Below are 16,915 nucleotides of genomic sequence, written 5' to 3'. Positions count from 1 at the left end.
TTATTTGTTTCCGTTGTAACACTAAACGGCGTCATATCCCGATAGAGTCGCAAAATAGCGTCAATATTGCAATCATTGTAAAGATGTAACGATGTAACTCAGTCCTCTAGTTTAAGTATACCCTCTTTTTTAATGTGTGTTGAGTTAGCTCTTTTTTTGTAGGTAAGTTTCCATTATTGAATTTAGCGCAAGCAAAGCAAAAAATACTTATATATATATATATGAAAAAATCAATGAATAAAATCGTTATGTACACGCATTGTGTGGGGTTCTCTACTTGAACCAGTTTCGCCTGCAAATTGGAGAAAGAATTTGTAAATATACTTGACAAAACGAAACGATAAACAAACATTGGTTCATGCAAAAATATTTTGTGGTTTTTATTTCAAAATCAGAGCAAACAATTTGGCAAATTTTTGTTAACAATTAACAACATCAAAAATAGTACATCAAATTGTTGTTAAACTTATTGTTTTTGTGTCTGTCTTCATGGGGTTGCGAGGATACTTCTATAATGTATTATTATTAGTTTTGTATGCATGCACACGTTGTAACTAAATATTTGTTTAATTATTAAATACAATAACAATTTAAATTCTGTTCACTTCAACTAACAATAAGTCAACTGAAAATTTGATAACTAATACTGCAATCTCCGTGCATTCAACAGAGCAAAAAAAAACTAAAAAGGTTTTTTGTGTAATTCAAACTAGTTAAACACATACACACGCACACATACAAGTGCACACACACATACGAAGGGGGGAATCACATTTTCCATAACACTTGACACGCAATTATTTTCTGAAATGATATGAGCAAAGTGAGAGAGAGAGAGAAACGATCATTAGAATTTGTTATTGGTAGTGTCGACTGTAATTTATCTCAAATTTACAATCAATTGTCACAGCTCACTCACCTCACCAAATGAAGCGTCCGGCGAATGCGCCAACTATCGCCACAGCTGTCGCTCCAAGCACGGTAATCAGTCGACTGCTTCGAGCTGTAGAAATAGAGTTTGAATTAGAATCATCGAATTGGATGTGGATTAATTTAGTGGGTACAATAAGAGAGAGATGATAATCCCAGAATTAAAACAAATATTCAAATGAAACACATAAAAATAAAATGATGCAAAAGTAAATAAAAATCTAGAATATGTTTTAGGATAAGATGATCATTAAGACACTTACGTTAAGAATTTGGCGAGACTCTTTGAAACTTGATAGAACAGACACAGATGCGAGGCGAAGAGACTTGGCGAGACGAAGGCAAAGTCAGACTCGAAGGCGAAGACAAAATGATAAGCGAAATTGTATTAAAGAGAGACATATGCGTGTGTGTATTTGTGTGTGTGTTTGTGTGGCGATTGTGTCTTGGATTAGATCACATTATCCGGTACATCAATTCAATATTGGTTATGCGAGTCCTTGGTGCTTGCTGAGTGTGAATGCTGGATGTTCAACTTAAGTAGTTGACAGTTTTAGTTCTTATTCTTTTGTCGAAGACATCGTTGCAGCGAGAGACATATGTAGACATATATAGTAAGTTAAAGACAGTAAGATATATATAGAGAACGACAGCGCGACAGAGGGGGAAAATGACGGCGAGTGTGCTTAGACTATGTGATGGACAATGTGAAGACGCGCTTTCGATGGTTCTCTTATATATGTAATACGTTTTTTTTTCTGTTTGTTTTGTTTTTTATCAACTAGATATTTGAGCATCTCGGTGAGAAACAGTTTAAATCTAGGTATGTGTACATGAACCAGACCAACAAAAAAAGTCTGGACTGGCTCCACGGATTTATGATGTAAATTCAATGATGATAGATAGATAGCGTCGATTGTGCTTGGCATAGCTAGGCCACATTCTATTGCTCCTCATCACCTGCAGCTCCCGTATTGCTCAGCGAGATCTGGCGACCGTATTTCGCCAGCCATTCGATAATCACACCATTGCTCCAGCCAAAGCCCGTCTGCACACCGTATTCACCACCACCGCCATGTCCTCCAAAGTTCTCAGCATCATACTGAAATCATTCCACACTGTAGATTATGTGCTAACTAACTTGTGATCCGCATCTTACCTTCTCGAACATCGCGAGTGTTTCGCGATATGCCTCGAAGTTGGATTTGACCCAGCGTTGTCCCCAGCGCTGTGACAACGCCTTTGCCTCGGGAGTACCTAGGTTGTCCAGACCCTCGACCAGAATGTACTGCATAGGCGCCCACACATTGGGAAGATCCCACTGCTCACCGGTATTGTAGAGTGTGTTTGGTACGCCGCCTGGAAACGAATCGAGATTGTTGGCTTCAATGTACTTGAGAACCGAGGCAGAAATCTTCTCGGATTCGGAAAGGTTGTAGGCCTTGACCCACAGTGGGGAGAGATTAGTTGGCACAAAGTAATTGCGTGGCTTCTCGTTGATCAAATCATAGTCCAGCCAGCAGCCGGCTTCCTCGTTCCACAAGACTGCTTGAATTGCCTGCAATTGAAGATATTCATGAATATCTAATCGGTTAGGCTTTAATACCCGCTGCTTACCTCTTGAATCTTTTGCGCCTTGGTCTCGTATTCCACCATCTTTTCAATGTTGCCTGCCTTGGAGTGGAACTCGGCAATCATCTTGGCATTCCAGTAGAGAATTGCATTCAGCTCGACGGGCACAATGGAGCGAGTCTTGGCATCGGTCAGATTGCCCTCGTTGGTGCCATTGGCATTGATGAACCAGCGGGAGCTAAAGTCCATGCCCGACTCGGCTGCTGACTTGAGTTCGCTGTAGTGATCCTCCTTGGCTTCCTTTGTGGTAAAGCTTTGCGATGTTTCTACATCCTCACTATACGATTCGGGACGTGGGCCGGTTGAGGTGTCGCGGTATATAACAAGATTGTGACCCTTGGCCTGGACTGTATTATTGTTGATGAAATACTCAAACTCATGTTCGAGAATTTCCAGTGCGTTGATGGCAAACAGATCGTCCTTTGTGAAGTCCACATAGCTCTTAACCATTGCCGTCAGTAGTGGAGGCTGGGAGCGACCCCAGTAGTAGACACGACCGCCATTGGGAATGAATCCGATGCGCTGCACGATGGATAGGAAGTTCTCAATCATGCCACGAGCGGTGGTATACATCTCGCTGTGCAGCAGACCACGAATGATCCAGTAGGAGTCCCAATAATAGAACTCAATGAAGCGACCGCCTGGCACAATAACCGGATTGGGAACGGGGATGATGGAATAGTAATCGGGATTCTTGTGCACGTCGTCCTTCATTTTACGACCCAGCTCCTTCCAGATATTATTCAGATCGACGCCCCATTGCTTTAGATCCGGATCGTGAATGAGATCAATGAATCCGGGATGCTCAATCCAATCGGTGGGTGTCCAAACATCCAACTCTGTGCCCTTTGCACCAAAATGGGCCTATAAAATAATATGAGTATACCATATAATATTGTTTATTGATAGCAATTTCATTGTTACGCACATCGACAAACTCGCGGATTTCATCCCTGCTGGGGGTATTATTCTTTGCTGCCATAAAAGCATCAAAGTCCTCCAAGGTTTTCTGGGGTGAAAACAAAAGTTTCATGTCGACAAAGGTCTTTGAATCCTCGAATAGTTTCGCCATTTGTACGGTATCCAATAGCGAGCCATAGCAATAAATTTGACTGAAAAAAAAAATATTTAATAAAATTTATTTAATTCAGAACTGAAATATAAACTATTCTACAATAAAATACCCTACAAATAGATTTATTTATTTTAAAATGAAAAAGAAATCTTTAGCAAATAAACAATTGCAATTCAAATAAATTAAAATATTTAATCTTGATCTCTCAGATAGATTCGGTTAGGTCTATATTATTATCTCTTTCCCATAATGAGTTTATTATTTGCTTGACAAATACTATCAGGCGTACACTAAATGGGTCTTTCATTTAAATAAAATGATCACCCTTGTGCTACCTAATACAAATATTTGCTATTTAGATCCTTGGCGCTGTATTAGTTCAGTTTACATTATAACATTTTTGTTGTTAACATTTCCATTATTAGCTTAGCTGGTATGCAGTATGAATTGAGTGCAAATGTGTTGATCAAATTATATTTAAGTAAGTTGTGGAATATTATCATTGCTACTTTCGAGTATTGAATTTGTATTGCATAATTGCATAATTGGAGATTAATGAATTCACTTTTAATATGTTTTATTTTAAACAGGTGCTAAACAAGTTTTCGAACGAATTTTTGATATGGAATTTGCTTTCAATGAACTCAACTTTCTACGACTCAAATAATCCTGTATTGTGAATGTTTTGATAAAATTCTAAAAGTTGGTAACACTATATCCTTTCTTGCTTATCGCAAACACAAATGTAGATCACATAAATAATAATAATTTAGCAATTTTTTTCATTTTTTATGGACTTAAATACAAATGACGGAAACTACTTATCTACTCTAATCGCTTTGCAATTCTACTAAGTAGTAAAAGATTTAAACGTTTATTACAGATATTAGAGAGTGAGAGGTTGCGAGCTATATACATATATACATATCTTTATAGCACTTCAAGCTGACGTCATTAATTAGTGCAAGTAACACTCTGAGTTTGAACTGCTTTTGTTCAACGCAAACACCTGTCCGATTGTCTCTGCCATAATCAATGTGTTTAATATTATAGACAGCTCACGAAGTTAATCCTAACTGTGGAAAAGGTGCCAACTCGTCACGTTTACTTGCAATAGATCACGTTTGCAATATATAATATATTCATATATATTTTTGCAATCTGATAATACTGATATTCAAATTTTAGAGTGTAGAAATTTTTATTGTACGGATTTTAAACTGAGGACCGGTTACTCGGTTAGTCGAGCGAAGGAAACCAGTTGATAAATATACTAGTATATATATTTTATATATTATAGCTATATTTATATGGGACTAATTAGTTAAGTGCAAGCATTTTAAAACAAATACTCGGACATCCATCGTTCCGCACACACACAATGCGATTCGCAGCGTGGTGAGTATGGAAAACTTACCACGAGGTAAAGTTGTAGGTTCCAACATCATCATCGGCAATCGCATTCGGGCTCTCCGTGCTAAACTCGAGCAGTCTTCTTGCCCCAAATTGGGGCAGGGCTGCAAGGCAGCAACAGAGGATTGCCAGTGCGAATTTATTTAGATTTCTCATTATGTTTTGGGACTAAGGAACTGTGTTTGCTTCTCTTATTTTCTTGTAGATTAATTAAACGCTGTTTTTGCCGCTCACTTTTGATCACTTTACGCGTACGCGAGTCTACACACAGATGTGTACTATGTGTATTTGTATGTAATTAAGTACCGAAATTATCACATTGAGTGGGCTGCCTTTTATTTGTTAGTTTATTTTTCGGCACAAAATAGGAAATTGTGGCTTCGCGACGGCGACCGCACTTTGGTTGTGACTGCGACTGCCAATTGAAGTAGTAATAAGTGTAAGCAGGATAATCAGACTACTTTAAGTTTTCCTCTCAGCTGCACTTTGCTCTTGCGCCAACGACACAGACACAACCTGCGCCCTGTCAGTGCAAGAATACTTCTAACTGTTTCAGTGGATTTCATTTTATAAAATAAATGGTCGAGCCGACAGCAAAAACAGCAACAAAAACAAAACGATTGCACGATGACGGCGACGACGACGACGACTGCCGACTGCGACTTCGGCAAGAAAAAGCAAGCGATCGTCATCGACACCGACACCGACAACAAAAACAACAACGACTACGACAATCGAATGCTACACGAACACGAAAACGAACTCGAGCACGAACACGAACTTGAAAATAAGCAAAGTGGGCGTGGATGGTGGATTTGTGTGTGCTATTTATAAATCAACTGAGCAGCAGAGCAATTTGCGGCTGAGCCAAAGCCCAAGTAAGTGTGACAAGTATAATAAATACGGTATTTGTATTTACCCGTTAGGTGATATTGTTTTAGTTTTTATGGTTTTCATTACACCGATTTATTAACAGGTAATTAATTGCTGGGCATCTTCATTAAAGAACTACACATTTTTTAATTAATTGGAGTATTTTGTGCAACGACTTAGTCCCATTGCATATGTAAATAGGTAAAGGCAATAAGAACTTATAGATTGCAACCAATTACATATGCATACAACCGAGACGAGTGCATTTTGGGGGCGTCTCATCAACTGATAAACCGCATATACTTGAAAATACATCCATACAGAGAAGTTTTCCATTGCTGCGTCTCACTAAATGATTGATTACATCCATATACTAACAGTGACGATCTTACATTCCTTGAAACCCCAAAGCAACCTCTGAGATTTAAAAAGTAAAAGTTCTACATAATTTTGTATTTAGACCCATATAAATTGTTTTCTATAAATACTTTAATTTTTAGTTTGACTAATAAAACCCCGTATATTATTTTCAACCACAACATGGTATGTGACCCAATTTTGTTTAGGCATTATTCAAATTAGCGTTAAGGGTTCTAAATATATTCAGGTATCTAGAACATGTTGGTCTGATATGGCAACTATTTGAGTTGATTTGGGGATTTATTCATACTACTCTAAATGCAAATGACGAACATAAAAAGTAACTGTTCTATTTACAATTAGTATCAGGCTGACTGTGTAATTGTGGAAAATCCCTTAGCGATCCCAAGAGATTCCATGAAATAACAAGACTTGTGTGTTAAACTAAAGTTATTGGCGGCTTTAATCGGGTTATTTATTGTCATCTTGAATGAGCTTTAAGCAACCGATGCGAATGGGAAAAGACCGCACTCCAATAGAAATGATCATGTGCATTTATTTATTAATAGAATTGCTTGCAAAATTCCGTACAATTTGCAAAGATGGATCCTATATATAACTTATGTATATCAGGAATAATAATCCAAAAATTGCGTCGCAGAATTTTCTTATGTATATTTGTATGTATCTCAAGGTATAACTATAACAAGTCCGAATTGAATTGATTTGAGCTGAATAAGGTTCTATATATGCAAAAATTGGACTAAGTAGATCTGCATAAAAATTGCCAAACATGGGCGTATGTCAGCCCCAAATTGCGACGCAAATATGTACACACATATGTGTATATTATATAGTCCGTAAATCAGAGAACCTGGACCTGATCATTGACCGGGAAATTCATAATGAATTGTCGCACGTCGCATGTCTCGAGTCGCATGCCACGAGTTGTTGGCAGCTTGTCGCATGTGGCACTTCTAGAGATTTATCGCATTTAGTTAATATTCACTTGAGTGTACCTAGTATAGACCCGTTTAAATTTAAGTACGGTGATATAACCGAGCAGAACCGAGCACAAGTATCGGTGTCTCGTCTAGTATTGTAGCACTTACTAGTAGTACTATGTACTATCTCTATTGTGGCATCTAGAATAACAAAACAAAAGCCACTTTGTTGACTGGCAAATTGGCCCCAAAGAAAAACGGAACAGTTGTGCAATTTAATTGCACCTGTGGGAGAGATTGGATCATTGTTTCTCTTTCTGTTCCGTCTATGACGACAATACTACGAGCCCAGCCAACAAATGGTTAATTGAAGTTTAATGCATTCATTTTGGGTTTGGAAAATACGTCACAATTCCAGCTCAAGTTGTCGAAGGAAAATCGTGATATCATTACACGATACAATGAGACATTATGATCTGATACTTATTGTAGAATTAGCGCCTGCTTTGACTTTTAATATATATCGCTTATTGTCTACTAAAGTATTACAGAGAACTACGAATAGGTATTAGTCAGAGGACTAAGTATTTGAGCTGCATACACAATTAGTTGGATGTCAGTGACATTTACTGGGTGTCATTACCATTGCTATTAAGATCAAAATAATTATACCCGCTAAGCAAAAGGTAGAAGATATTCTTACTTTGTGAAAACATGAAATTCATGTAGAAGGAACTTTATCTAACCCCATAAAGTATTCTATTCTACTATAGATCTATACATTTTTTCGGCAGCACATGGTATATTAATATACCAAATATACATTTTGGTATTTTTTTGGTATATTTAAATTATAATACAGTACTAATTTGCTTTTATTGAGTAGTAGTAGCGGGTATCTTACAGTCGAGCACACTCGACTGAAGTTTTGTTTATTGCTTGTCATTATTGATGTTATTGTTTTTATTAAGCTCGGCATCACATGTTTTATCAATATACCAAATATATGTTGACTATATTTTCGAATTTTATCAGTAAATTAATTTGGTATATTTAAATTAAAATACAGGACTTCTTTGGTTTTTGTAAGAACAAGTAGCGGGTGTCTCACAGTCGAACACACTCGACTGAAGCTTTCCTTCATGCTTGCCATTATTGATCTTATTGTTTTTATTAAGTTCAAGAAGCCCATTATCTCTAAATGAATTAATGTTGCCACAATATATAATTTAAATAAAGAGTACGAGAGGGCTCAAAGAGAATTGTTACTCTTACAATTTGTACGACAATTGTTGCGCATAAATGAAACGCCGAAAAAAATTAAAAACTAAGGCCATCCGATTGTCAGCACTTGCTGAACAAATATTTAAACGGGTGTAATGTACTTTTCAATAATTAATGTGCTGATATGATGACAAATAGATGCCAGGTGGTACGTGATAGGCATTTTAAAGAGTTAGCACAAATTCTCAGATATTCATACTATTTATATACTTAGGTATGTGAAACATACTGTACTTCAATAATGTTTCCGATTCCGCTTAAATGTAGCAAAGAAAAACACACACAGAAAACAATTAATTCCGGTTTGCGTTCTGGATAATTCACAATATATGCAGTAAAGTCATTAGACTATACCACTTAGACAATGTCAAGTCGTCGACAGTCAAAGGTATAAATGACTAAATGTATGAAAATAGTATAGCACAAATCTGGTTAAGCATTATAACATTTATTAGGTTATAGTGAGTTCTTCCCCAAGTTAACGGTACGTGAAGAGAATATTTTTGAGTTGCGAATATTTTTTTTAGCTAAATTAATTCACCATCAGCAAAATAATATAATCAATCACACATCGACTAATGACTGAAATGATTTATGGCTGTAGACATAACCAGATAGTATATCTACTAGTAGATACTCTTTATCCAGTTAGGTTAGGTTAAGATCAAGTTTCAGTCAAGTAAAAGTAAATTAATCTCAAAAGACGATATTTGCCTAACTTTCGATCTTACTTGATTGATCAATTGTTACGTGGGATATAATTAATTTATTGTATATTACTAGGAGCCGATAACGTCACTGTTTCGCCTATTGACGTGATCAAGAGACGTCTTTATACGCTATATTCATTTTAGAGTATTCACAAAATTCCAAACTCTCAATTAACTCAAAATGTTTGTCAAAAATCTGACAGAAAGGCGACAAGAAAACCCGTTCCAAAAATGGTCCAACAAGCGTGTTTTCATTAAGTTTAGCCTATGCAAATAATGCGAGTCGTGCTCAAGATTAAGATTCAAGGACGACATTAATAATAATGCGAGTAGTATTTTAATGGCCAAATGGCTTAATTAGCATAGAAATAAATGCAATACCTGCATGCCGATTTTTTATACTGATTATGCACAAAATGTATGCGGGTAATAGTTTCAATGACTTTTCCTCATTTCATTTGAAATTAAAAGCATTTTCTAATTAAAAATTATTTATTTAGAGATAAAGCTATGAATAATGTGGCATTTGGAAAGTGGAGAAGAAAGAAAATGCTTAGAAGCTAAAATACGAATGCTCTAAGATTTGAAGGAAATAAATTTCATACCGTTGATTAGTTTTAGGAAATTGTTACGAGGTTAAACTAAACGGGTTTCAAATTTGCCAAAATAACAAAATCGAAGATAATTTGAAAAACGATTTTGCTATCCATTCGAATGCAAAAACAATTTGACTCAGCGTCTCACAAACTTGATCTCTCGTGCAACAAAAAGGTCAATACTTTTATCGCCGATAAGAGAGTGGAGAGTTTAGCGATAAGAGCTTATCCTACAATTGGCATTGAACATTCTTTCGGACTCCACTCATAAGGGACCGTGATTATTAATTGGTCATGAACATAGATACTTATCAATAGACTGTAGCTACTTCAGTTAATCCTCCGACCTTATTCGTTGTTGATTCTTTTAATCAACATTGTACAGAGAACTTCAAACTACTTCAAAAATATATACAGAATCACTATTTCTCTCTTTTTCGATGCAATCGCAAGTTCACGGCAAAACAACAACTGATAAGCCAAAATCATTATCAATATTATCTTGATTTTTATTGCAATGTTTACTTGTAGTAGTGAGTATAAGAAATACTCTCATGTTTGGCGATACTTGTTGATTGTCCCTGAATTCAACGTATTTTTTTAATTGTTATACCAATGCATTTTATGAACTAACGTTCTTAAGATCAATAAACTCGAGTCCAAATCAGAGCGATCAGTTTAAAACGTGTTCGCGACATGCACAAAAATATATTTTCATATGTTAAGGCATTTCGTATACCCTGTAATCAGTGAACTGTTCAAAATGGGTATAAAGTTAAGCTATCAAAATTGTTTTGTATTGTTATTATTATGAATTTCAAATGTGATTATTCGCATATTTAAACATAGATTAAAATCTTCTCTGGCTAAGTATTATTATGAAAGTTTCATGGAATCTGATAATAATACTGAAATCTTTGCGAAATTCAGATTACAAGCATTATTGTAAATTCTTTAGCAATCTTTATGACGTCAAAATAGTGCAGAATCATTACTCGTAATACATTTATAAAAATAATTATTTTCTGTTTGTTATTTTCAACACTTCTATACTGAAAAAACAGCAGATTTTAAAATTAAGAACATTCGTTATAAAAATTGTGATCTTAAAATAAGATCACTTTAAGAATAAATTCGTAAAACTAAGGGCATTGGTCTAAATAATTCAAAAACTTCAAAATAAGACCAAAATTACTAGATTTATGTTAGCTTTTATCTAGCTTTGAGTGATTTCGTGCATAGTTGAGCTGACTTTTGGACCAAATTAAAGTGTAGAGAGTATCTGTAAGTCTATCATCTACAAAGTACTGCCATCATACTCGTTTTTGTCGGGTTTTGTTTGTCACTTCTCGACACGAGACTTTGTGCAACTGTAACCGAATCTTGAATACGTCAGTGTGTGTTGCACGTACAGCGTGGAGATCGAGCGAGCAATCACCCTGTATGCTGTGCTTTGTGAGGTGTAAGGTGTTGTAGAGACATTGAAATTGTTGTGTATAAATAACAGTAAAATTCGTAGGAAAAAATCACTACAATTTAATTGTATAGTGGCTTTTGTTTGTCTGTGGTTTATGCTAATTACAATTATTAAATATTATTATTTTTAATTTAATTTTGTTTTGTCTTTGCTTTAAGAGAGTACTTTATATTATACACATTTTTAATTGTTCGCTGTTTTTGCGGTTATGCAGCTTTTGTTATTAAATTGTTAAAATATATAATTTTATGGCTGGTGTTTTGTGTTCGCATTTATATTCGTTCGCGTTGCTCGCATTCACATTTGTCTCTCATTCACTTTCCGTTGAAATGAACTCGCGTGCCTGACTCTTGACCCCTGCCACTTGTCACCTGCCTCCAGAGGTTTATCTCCTCACTAAATCTTGCGGAGACACGACGAGTTGTTGCACGTTAGACGCCAATCGACAGACTGTCTTAGCTCGAGCATCGTGAAGCTACATTTGAATAAGATTTGCAAATTATCTGTTGTTGATGCTGATGCATTGTTCTTCCCATTCAAACAAACTCAAATAGTTGTGCCATATTTCTATTATACAATTTCGACCACATATTATGAGACTTTGCAATGTAACGGTGTAATGTTGTTACCAGATGTCGTGGAGAATTACTACTTTTTTCATAGAGCTGCCCTTCATTTGGCTAGTTGAATGATTAGACATTTGGTTGGTCAGAGTACGAATATTTCAGTTTCTAATTCGCTTTTGTTTTACTGAATACAATTGAATTACTGCCCCACTCGTTAACCCATAATATTTACGGGCTAATAAACTGGTGTAAACAAGTACAAATATAGTATACACAAATATGCATATAGTATATACGTATACATTGACGTTCACTAGAAACAAATTATCGCAGATAATAAATTGGTTTCTGATTTGACAACCAATCTCGAATAGGCGCCATATATCACTTGGGATTTAGAAAAGTTTGTGTCGAACTTTCTTGAGGCGGAAATAGTCTTAAGATTTGAACCATATATAATCCGTAAATGGGTCTCACTATTCTCTATATTATCTCGGATTCGACATAGTTTAATGAACTCATGGCAAACCGAACATGTTTATAGTATTACAAATTATTTCTACAGCTCAAGGTCAGTTGGCATGTTATTGCCGGAATTATCAGGCAAAATCAGCGTGGTAGTTCTCTATCTATATTGACAGCGATTAGATAGACGAATAGAACCATATCTGACACTAACCTGGATATATGACTCTTGAGTCTTCGTTCAACGCGTATTTGCACAACACACTTCACATTTTGCCGTAGCAAAGGACAGAATTCGCGCTGAAAATACTTCAATTGGCGCAGAGTTTGAGTAAAACGCATTTACCAAGCTGTGATTACTTGTGAAGTGAGATTATAAGTGGGCTGCTGTCTCCCAACTATGCGATCCGTGCCGGCTGACTTTGATAAGCACTGGACTGACTGATAACGCAGATGTCGTATGCAAAACAGATTAAATATAAAACGAAACTGGGAAAATATTTAGAACTTTCCTTGAAGAAAGTCGTATCAAGAAGTAGCTAGTAACAAACAAAATTGAAGTCAATTGAACTGATAAGTTAATTGAATGCATATAACCTGTTGCATTCACATTACGTATACGTAGCGGACACACCGCCAAGCGTTAGCCAATCGCAGTAAAGATCGCTACAGACTCCCAGAAGTGTTGCCAGGTGAGGAGCAGGGCAACGGCAAAGCAGTTCGTGATAAATGGCACCTGCTCAACATCGACGAGTATATTTGAGTGGGATTTATCTATTTCCACATAATCATTAAATTCTATTGCATTCTAATAGTTGCTGTTTGGACAGTGCAAATAACGCTGCATTTTTTAAGATGAGCGAATGTATGATTTATGATTAAATGGCTACATTACTGTCCGCCTATGAAAAGTTATTGTTCCAGTGCATGATCTAACCTAATAACATAAATCATTTGAAATATTTGTTATTTATTAATTGCACAATATATTCTGATGAGCTTGCACAACCTGCGACTTTTTGTCACTAAATTCGCAGATTGATAAGTGTATCGAGTTTCATAGCATCGAGCTTTCGATTGCTGCGGATGATTACTCTTTCAACAATCACCTAAAAGTATGCAACTATTTTTTTGCAACTGAAAATATGCAATGAAGACATGAAGCTTTACTTGATAACAAATTTCACATGTCGGAAAATGCGGAAGAAAATACGTTTAATAGGACACGATTTTAAAAATATTGTTTATAATAATAATTTATTGGCTACAGTTTTAACCATTTTAAAAATAAATATTCATGCAAAACAAAAACATTTGTAAAACAATATCCAATCAAGTAAATTGAAAATAACCGGCTTTCATCATGCTTATTGTTGATGCTGATCAGCTGATTGTTTGCAAATTAATTTGACATTCTTAATTTAAACATATTGTTTTGTAAGATTTGCAAATGCGATATATTCTTAGTTCCACAAGAATTTTGAGAAAATGTCACCTTGTGCGCTCAGCAAATTCTCAGCGATGCCGATTCGCATTGACCAAAATAACCAACTAAATAAAGACAAAAACGAAAACAACACAGCTGTTGGCCAAGTCTGCGACAACAACAAGTGCACATCTGGCAAACCGTATTACTTAACGATGATTTTAGATGTGCTAAAAAAAAGTGCATTTGTTTTGGCTCATTTGATTGTTGGCAATTACTTATGGCTAACAAGTTCATTGGCTCGAATGGCGAGACTAAACATTTAGCCACACAATTTCAATTAAATCTGCAGAATAATAAATACTATTATATCTTGTACAAGGCGGGGGAAGCCATTCTGATAACAAGTGCATTCTTTTTATAACGTTTCGATTAATTTTCAAGGTGACAAACGTGCTTGCAATATTATTTCTAATGATAAGATAAAAATAAATATTCAATATTAAAAACACCTTTGATCAGCAATAGTTTATATAAAACTATTGATGACGATAAAGAAATTAGCAATTAAACAAAATGAACCATTAACCTAATAGCTTTTGGACTAAATGTCAAAAATACGATTTTTCAAAGAAAATTTTACTATAATAAGTTTTACTACTACTGGCTTAACAATATTTCACTTTTTTCTAAATTATCTATATTTCTATAAATTCCAAATGATTTGTTGTCTATATACGCACAAGTGTGTTAATTAGAAATAAACATTATTATTTTTAAGAGATTCAGTGCAAACAATTTCGGTATCACCTGTTGCTTCAAAGCTACCTTGCGCAATTGCATATTAATGTTCCAAAGGTTATACTGTCCAATGCAATTCACAAGCGAAATAAGCTGAATAGCACAGTCAATACAAGGTCGCTATTAAGAGACTGAGTGTGAGTATAGAGGTATGTAACTGCAACACGTGTTGAACTGCTTAATAATTCGAACCTAGTAGCGATACACTTGTAATGCCAATTTAGCGGCTATTCGAATAAAACAATTGGAAGTATTTCGTATTAAGTCACGACCGATAGAATATATAAAATGTTTTTTTTTTTACTTTATTACTTCCACACTTTTGCGAAAAACCCGATTCTGTGATGTCTGCTGACAAAAAGACTTCTTTACAACACTTGCCAACTGAAAAAGGAATTGTGATAAACATTGCAAACAGTAAATAAAGAGCAGGTCGTCTGCTTAATACCCTATAAACAACTTTCATTACAGCTTTGAATTTCGCACATAAATAATCACAGACGCCCGCATGCACACTAGGTGGCGCCACTTAAAGTATTGAATGAATTTCGATAAATTATTTGTTTACTCACTGAGCGACACCTGTTGATATTGATCAATGAAAAGAGCTTTAACAAACCTGTCATAAAATACAGGGTACAAGAGTTATACTCAGTTGTGACGCGAATGCGTGAGAGAAGAATGAGATAAATAAACCACGACGCAGAGTAGCAAAAGTTAAAGAGCAACAAAACAAAAGGTATTTATAACGCGACTGAAAAACACACTTTTATATACTAAATGTATGTGTGTGCAGACGACTTACATATGAGTATGTAAGTATATATTTGTCTGTTAGTCTGAATGTAGACATGTATGTAAAGCTTTTAGGGGTTGAAAAGTGAAAGCACCTCCTCGCAGAGTAGCAGACTGTCGGGCTGCTATTTTGCTTTTTTTCAGAATTGAAAATTATGCAATTTGCAAACTGTACTCAGAAATAAATGAAAATTGTTAACGAATTATAAACTTACCCGTTGCCGTTCATTTTGTGCATGAATCGATTGGGGTCCTGATGAAATTCAATTATTTTACTTTGTTTATCTGCACTTCGTAGAACTCCAGTGAACGCCACGCGGCGTCTTTATTATTTATTTATTTGATGATGAAAGAGCTGAAGTTGTATTGATTTTTTTTGCCTTGTTGGCGGCAACTGAAATAATATTCGAGAAATTTTGCTTCCGCTTCGAATTTTTGTGTCTATGTGTTTAAGACACACGTTTTTTTTATCACACTACACGCGTTATTTGTTTTTATCACTAACACAGAATTTGTGCAAATTTTAGTCGCTTTTTGCGAACGAAGAGCGCGTGCGACCTGCGGACGAAGCACTGCAAAACAGACTGTAACGGCGATCGCAAAGTTCCCCCATGTAAATAAATAGTTTTGGGTCTCTCGCGTTTCGGTGCCGCTCTTGTCTACACACACACTCTCATATTCACACACAACTGTGCACACGTTTGTGTGCATGTGTTTATATCTTTGCTTGCATGGGTTGGCGTAAGGCCAGCTGTTATCGAGTCGAAGAGCGAAACAAGCAACCAACGTGAGAGAGAACTGAAAAGTCAAACGAGTGTTGACGATTGTTGTTGTGATAAAAAGCACGCAAGAGTTTTCTAAGATATCGATGGCTTGACTAAAATATACTGTCCCTTAAATTGTGCCGAATGAAATAGAGCTTTTAGTCGAACTTAGTCGAACATTCATCTTGCTGCTGCAATAATTGTACAAAGTTCTAGTTAGCATTCTGAGTATGACATATTAGCATGCTTTGCTAATAATCTTTGAAAAATATTATGCTATTAAGCAATGTATACCCTGTCTATGGGACAAGTGCACATGTGAGCTGAGAGCGCAGAGAGAAAAAGGGACATGATGCGTCACACGCGACCAACTTAACACGTAGCCGGCAGTCAGCATGTTGATGCGCTCTCACATGCATCTCTCCGCAACGACCGTTAACTGGTGCTTCGGTGGCGAATGTTGGTGATGATGCTGATGCAATTTGCGGCAGCTCTTGAAATTTGACATGTTGACGCCAAAGAGACGACTGCTATTTTCCAAACAATATGTTTAGCCATATGACAATTTGTTTACACATACATGCATACACATTCACACATATTCTGAATGTGTTTGTTAGCGGTACACACATTTGGGCTGGCTCGATTTCAAGGTGCCCTTGCCAACTGTTGCTGCTGGCGATGGGTCTATAAAAAACGGTTGTTGTTGTGAGTGAACCGGTTCCAAAACTCGTGCTTTTCAACAATGAGTGAAAATGGCGGGGTCTAAACGTAATTGTCCAAGACAAATAAAACTCGCTGGAA

General features: G+C 36.0%; 1 protein-coding gene across 3 annotated transcripts; it reads right to left on the bottom strand.

The window, feature by feature from the left end:
- Positions 1-201: 201 nt before the first annotated feature.
- Positions 202-15,918, bottom strand: LOC132794390 (trehalase). Of its 3 annotated transcripts, none has more exons than XM_060804814.1 (7): positions 15,563-15,918; positions 3,491-3,674; positions 2,548-3,426; positions 2,090-2,488; positions 1,891-2,032; positions 925-1,003; positions 202-292 (listed from the first exon to the last, which is right to left on the bottom strand). In XM_060804814.1, the coding sequence occupies exons 1-7, from the start codon at positions 15,583-15,585 to the stop codon at positions 274-276; spliced, it is 1,725 nt and encodes a 574-aa protein (XP_060660797.1). In that variant the 5' UTR covers positions 15,586-15,918; the 3' UTR covers positions 202-273. The 3 variants fall into 3 exon arrangements, 2 of the variants coding, with proteins under 2 accessions (XP_060660797.1, XP_060660796.1); XM_060804813.1 differs by lacking the exon at positions 15,563-15,918 and adding an exon at positions 5,055-5,593; XR_009633200.1 differs by lacking the exons at positions 202-292; positions 15,563-15,918 and adding an exon at positions 5,055-5,593 and having other exon boundaries at positions 920-1,003; positions 1,194-2,032.
- Positions 15,919-16,915: the final 997 nt, after the last annotated feature.

Source organism: Drosophila nasuta, chromosome 3 (assembly GCF_023558535.2).
Source record: "Drosophila nasuta strain 15112-1781.00 chromosome 3, ASM2355853v1, whole genome shotgun sequence".
NCBI classification, from domain to species: domain Eukaryota; kingdom Metazoa; phylum Arthropoda; class Insecta; order Diptera; family Drosophilidae; genus Drosophila; species Drosophila nasuta.
The sequence above is the reverse complement of the archived record's forward strand: the minus strand, read 5'-3'. Positions and strand labels throughout refer to the sequence as shown.

Coding starts and splice junctions, on each gene's coding strand:
- LOC132794390 (XM_060804813.1), bottom strand. CDS start 5,206: ATGAGAAATCTAAATAAATTCGCACTGGCAATCCTCTGTTGCTGCCTT. Junction 3,675..5,054: donor ACCTACAACTTTACCTCGTG/GTAAGTTTTCCA, acceptor TTTTTTTTTCAG/TCAAATTTATTGCTATGGCT. Junction 1,004..1,890: donor GAGCAATACGGGAGCTGCAG/GTGATGAGGAGC, acceptor CTATTTCTACAG/CTCGAAGCAGTCGACTGATT.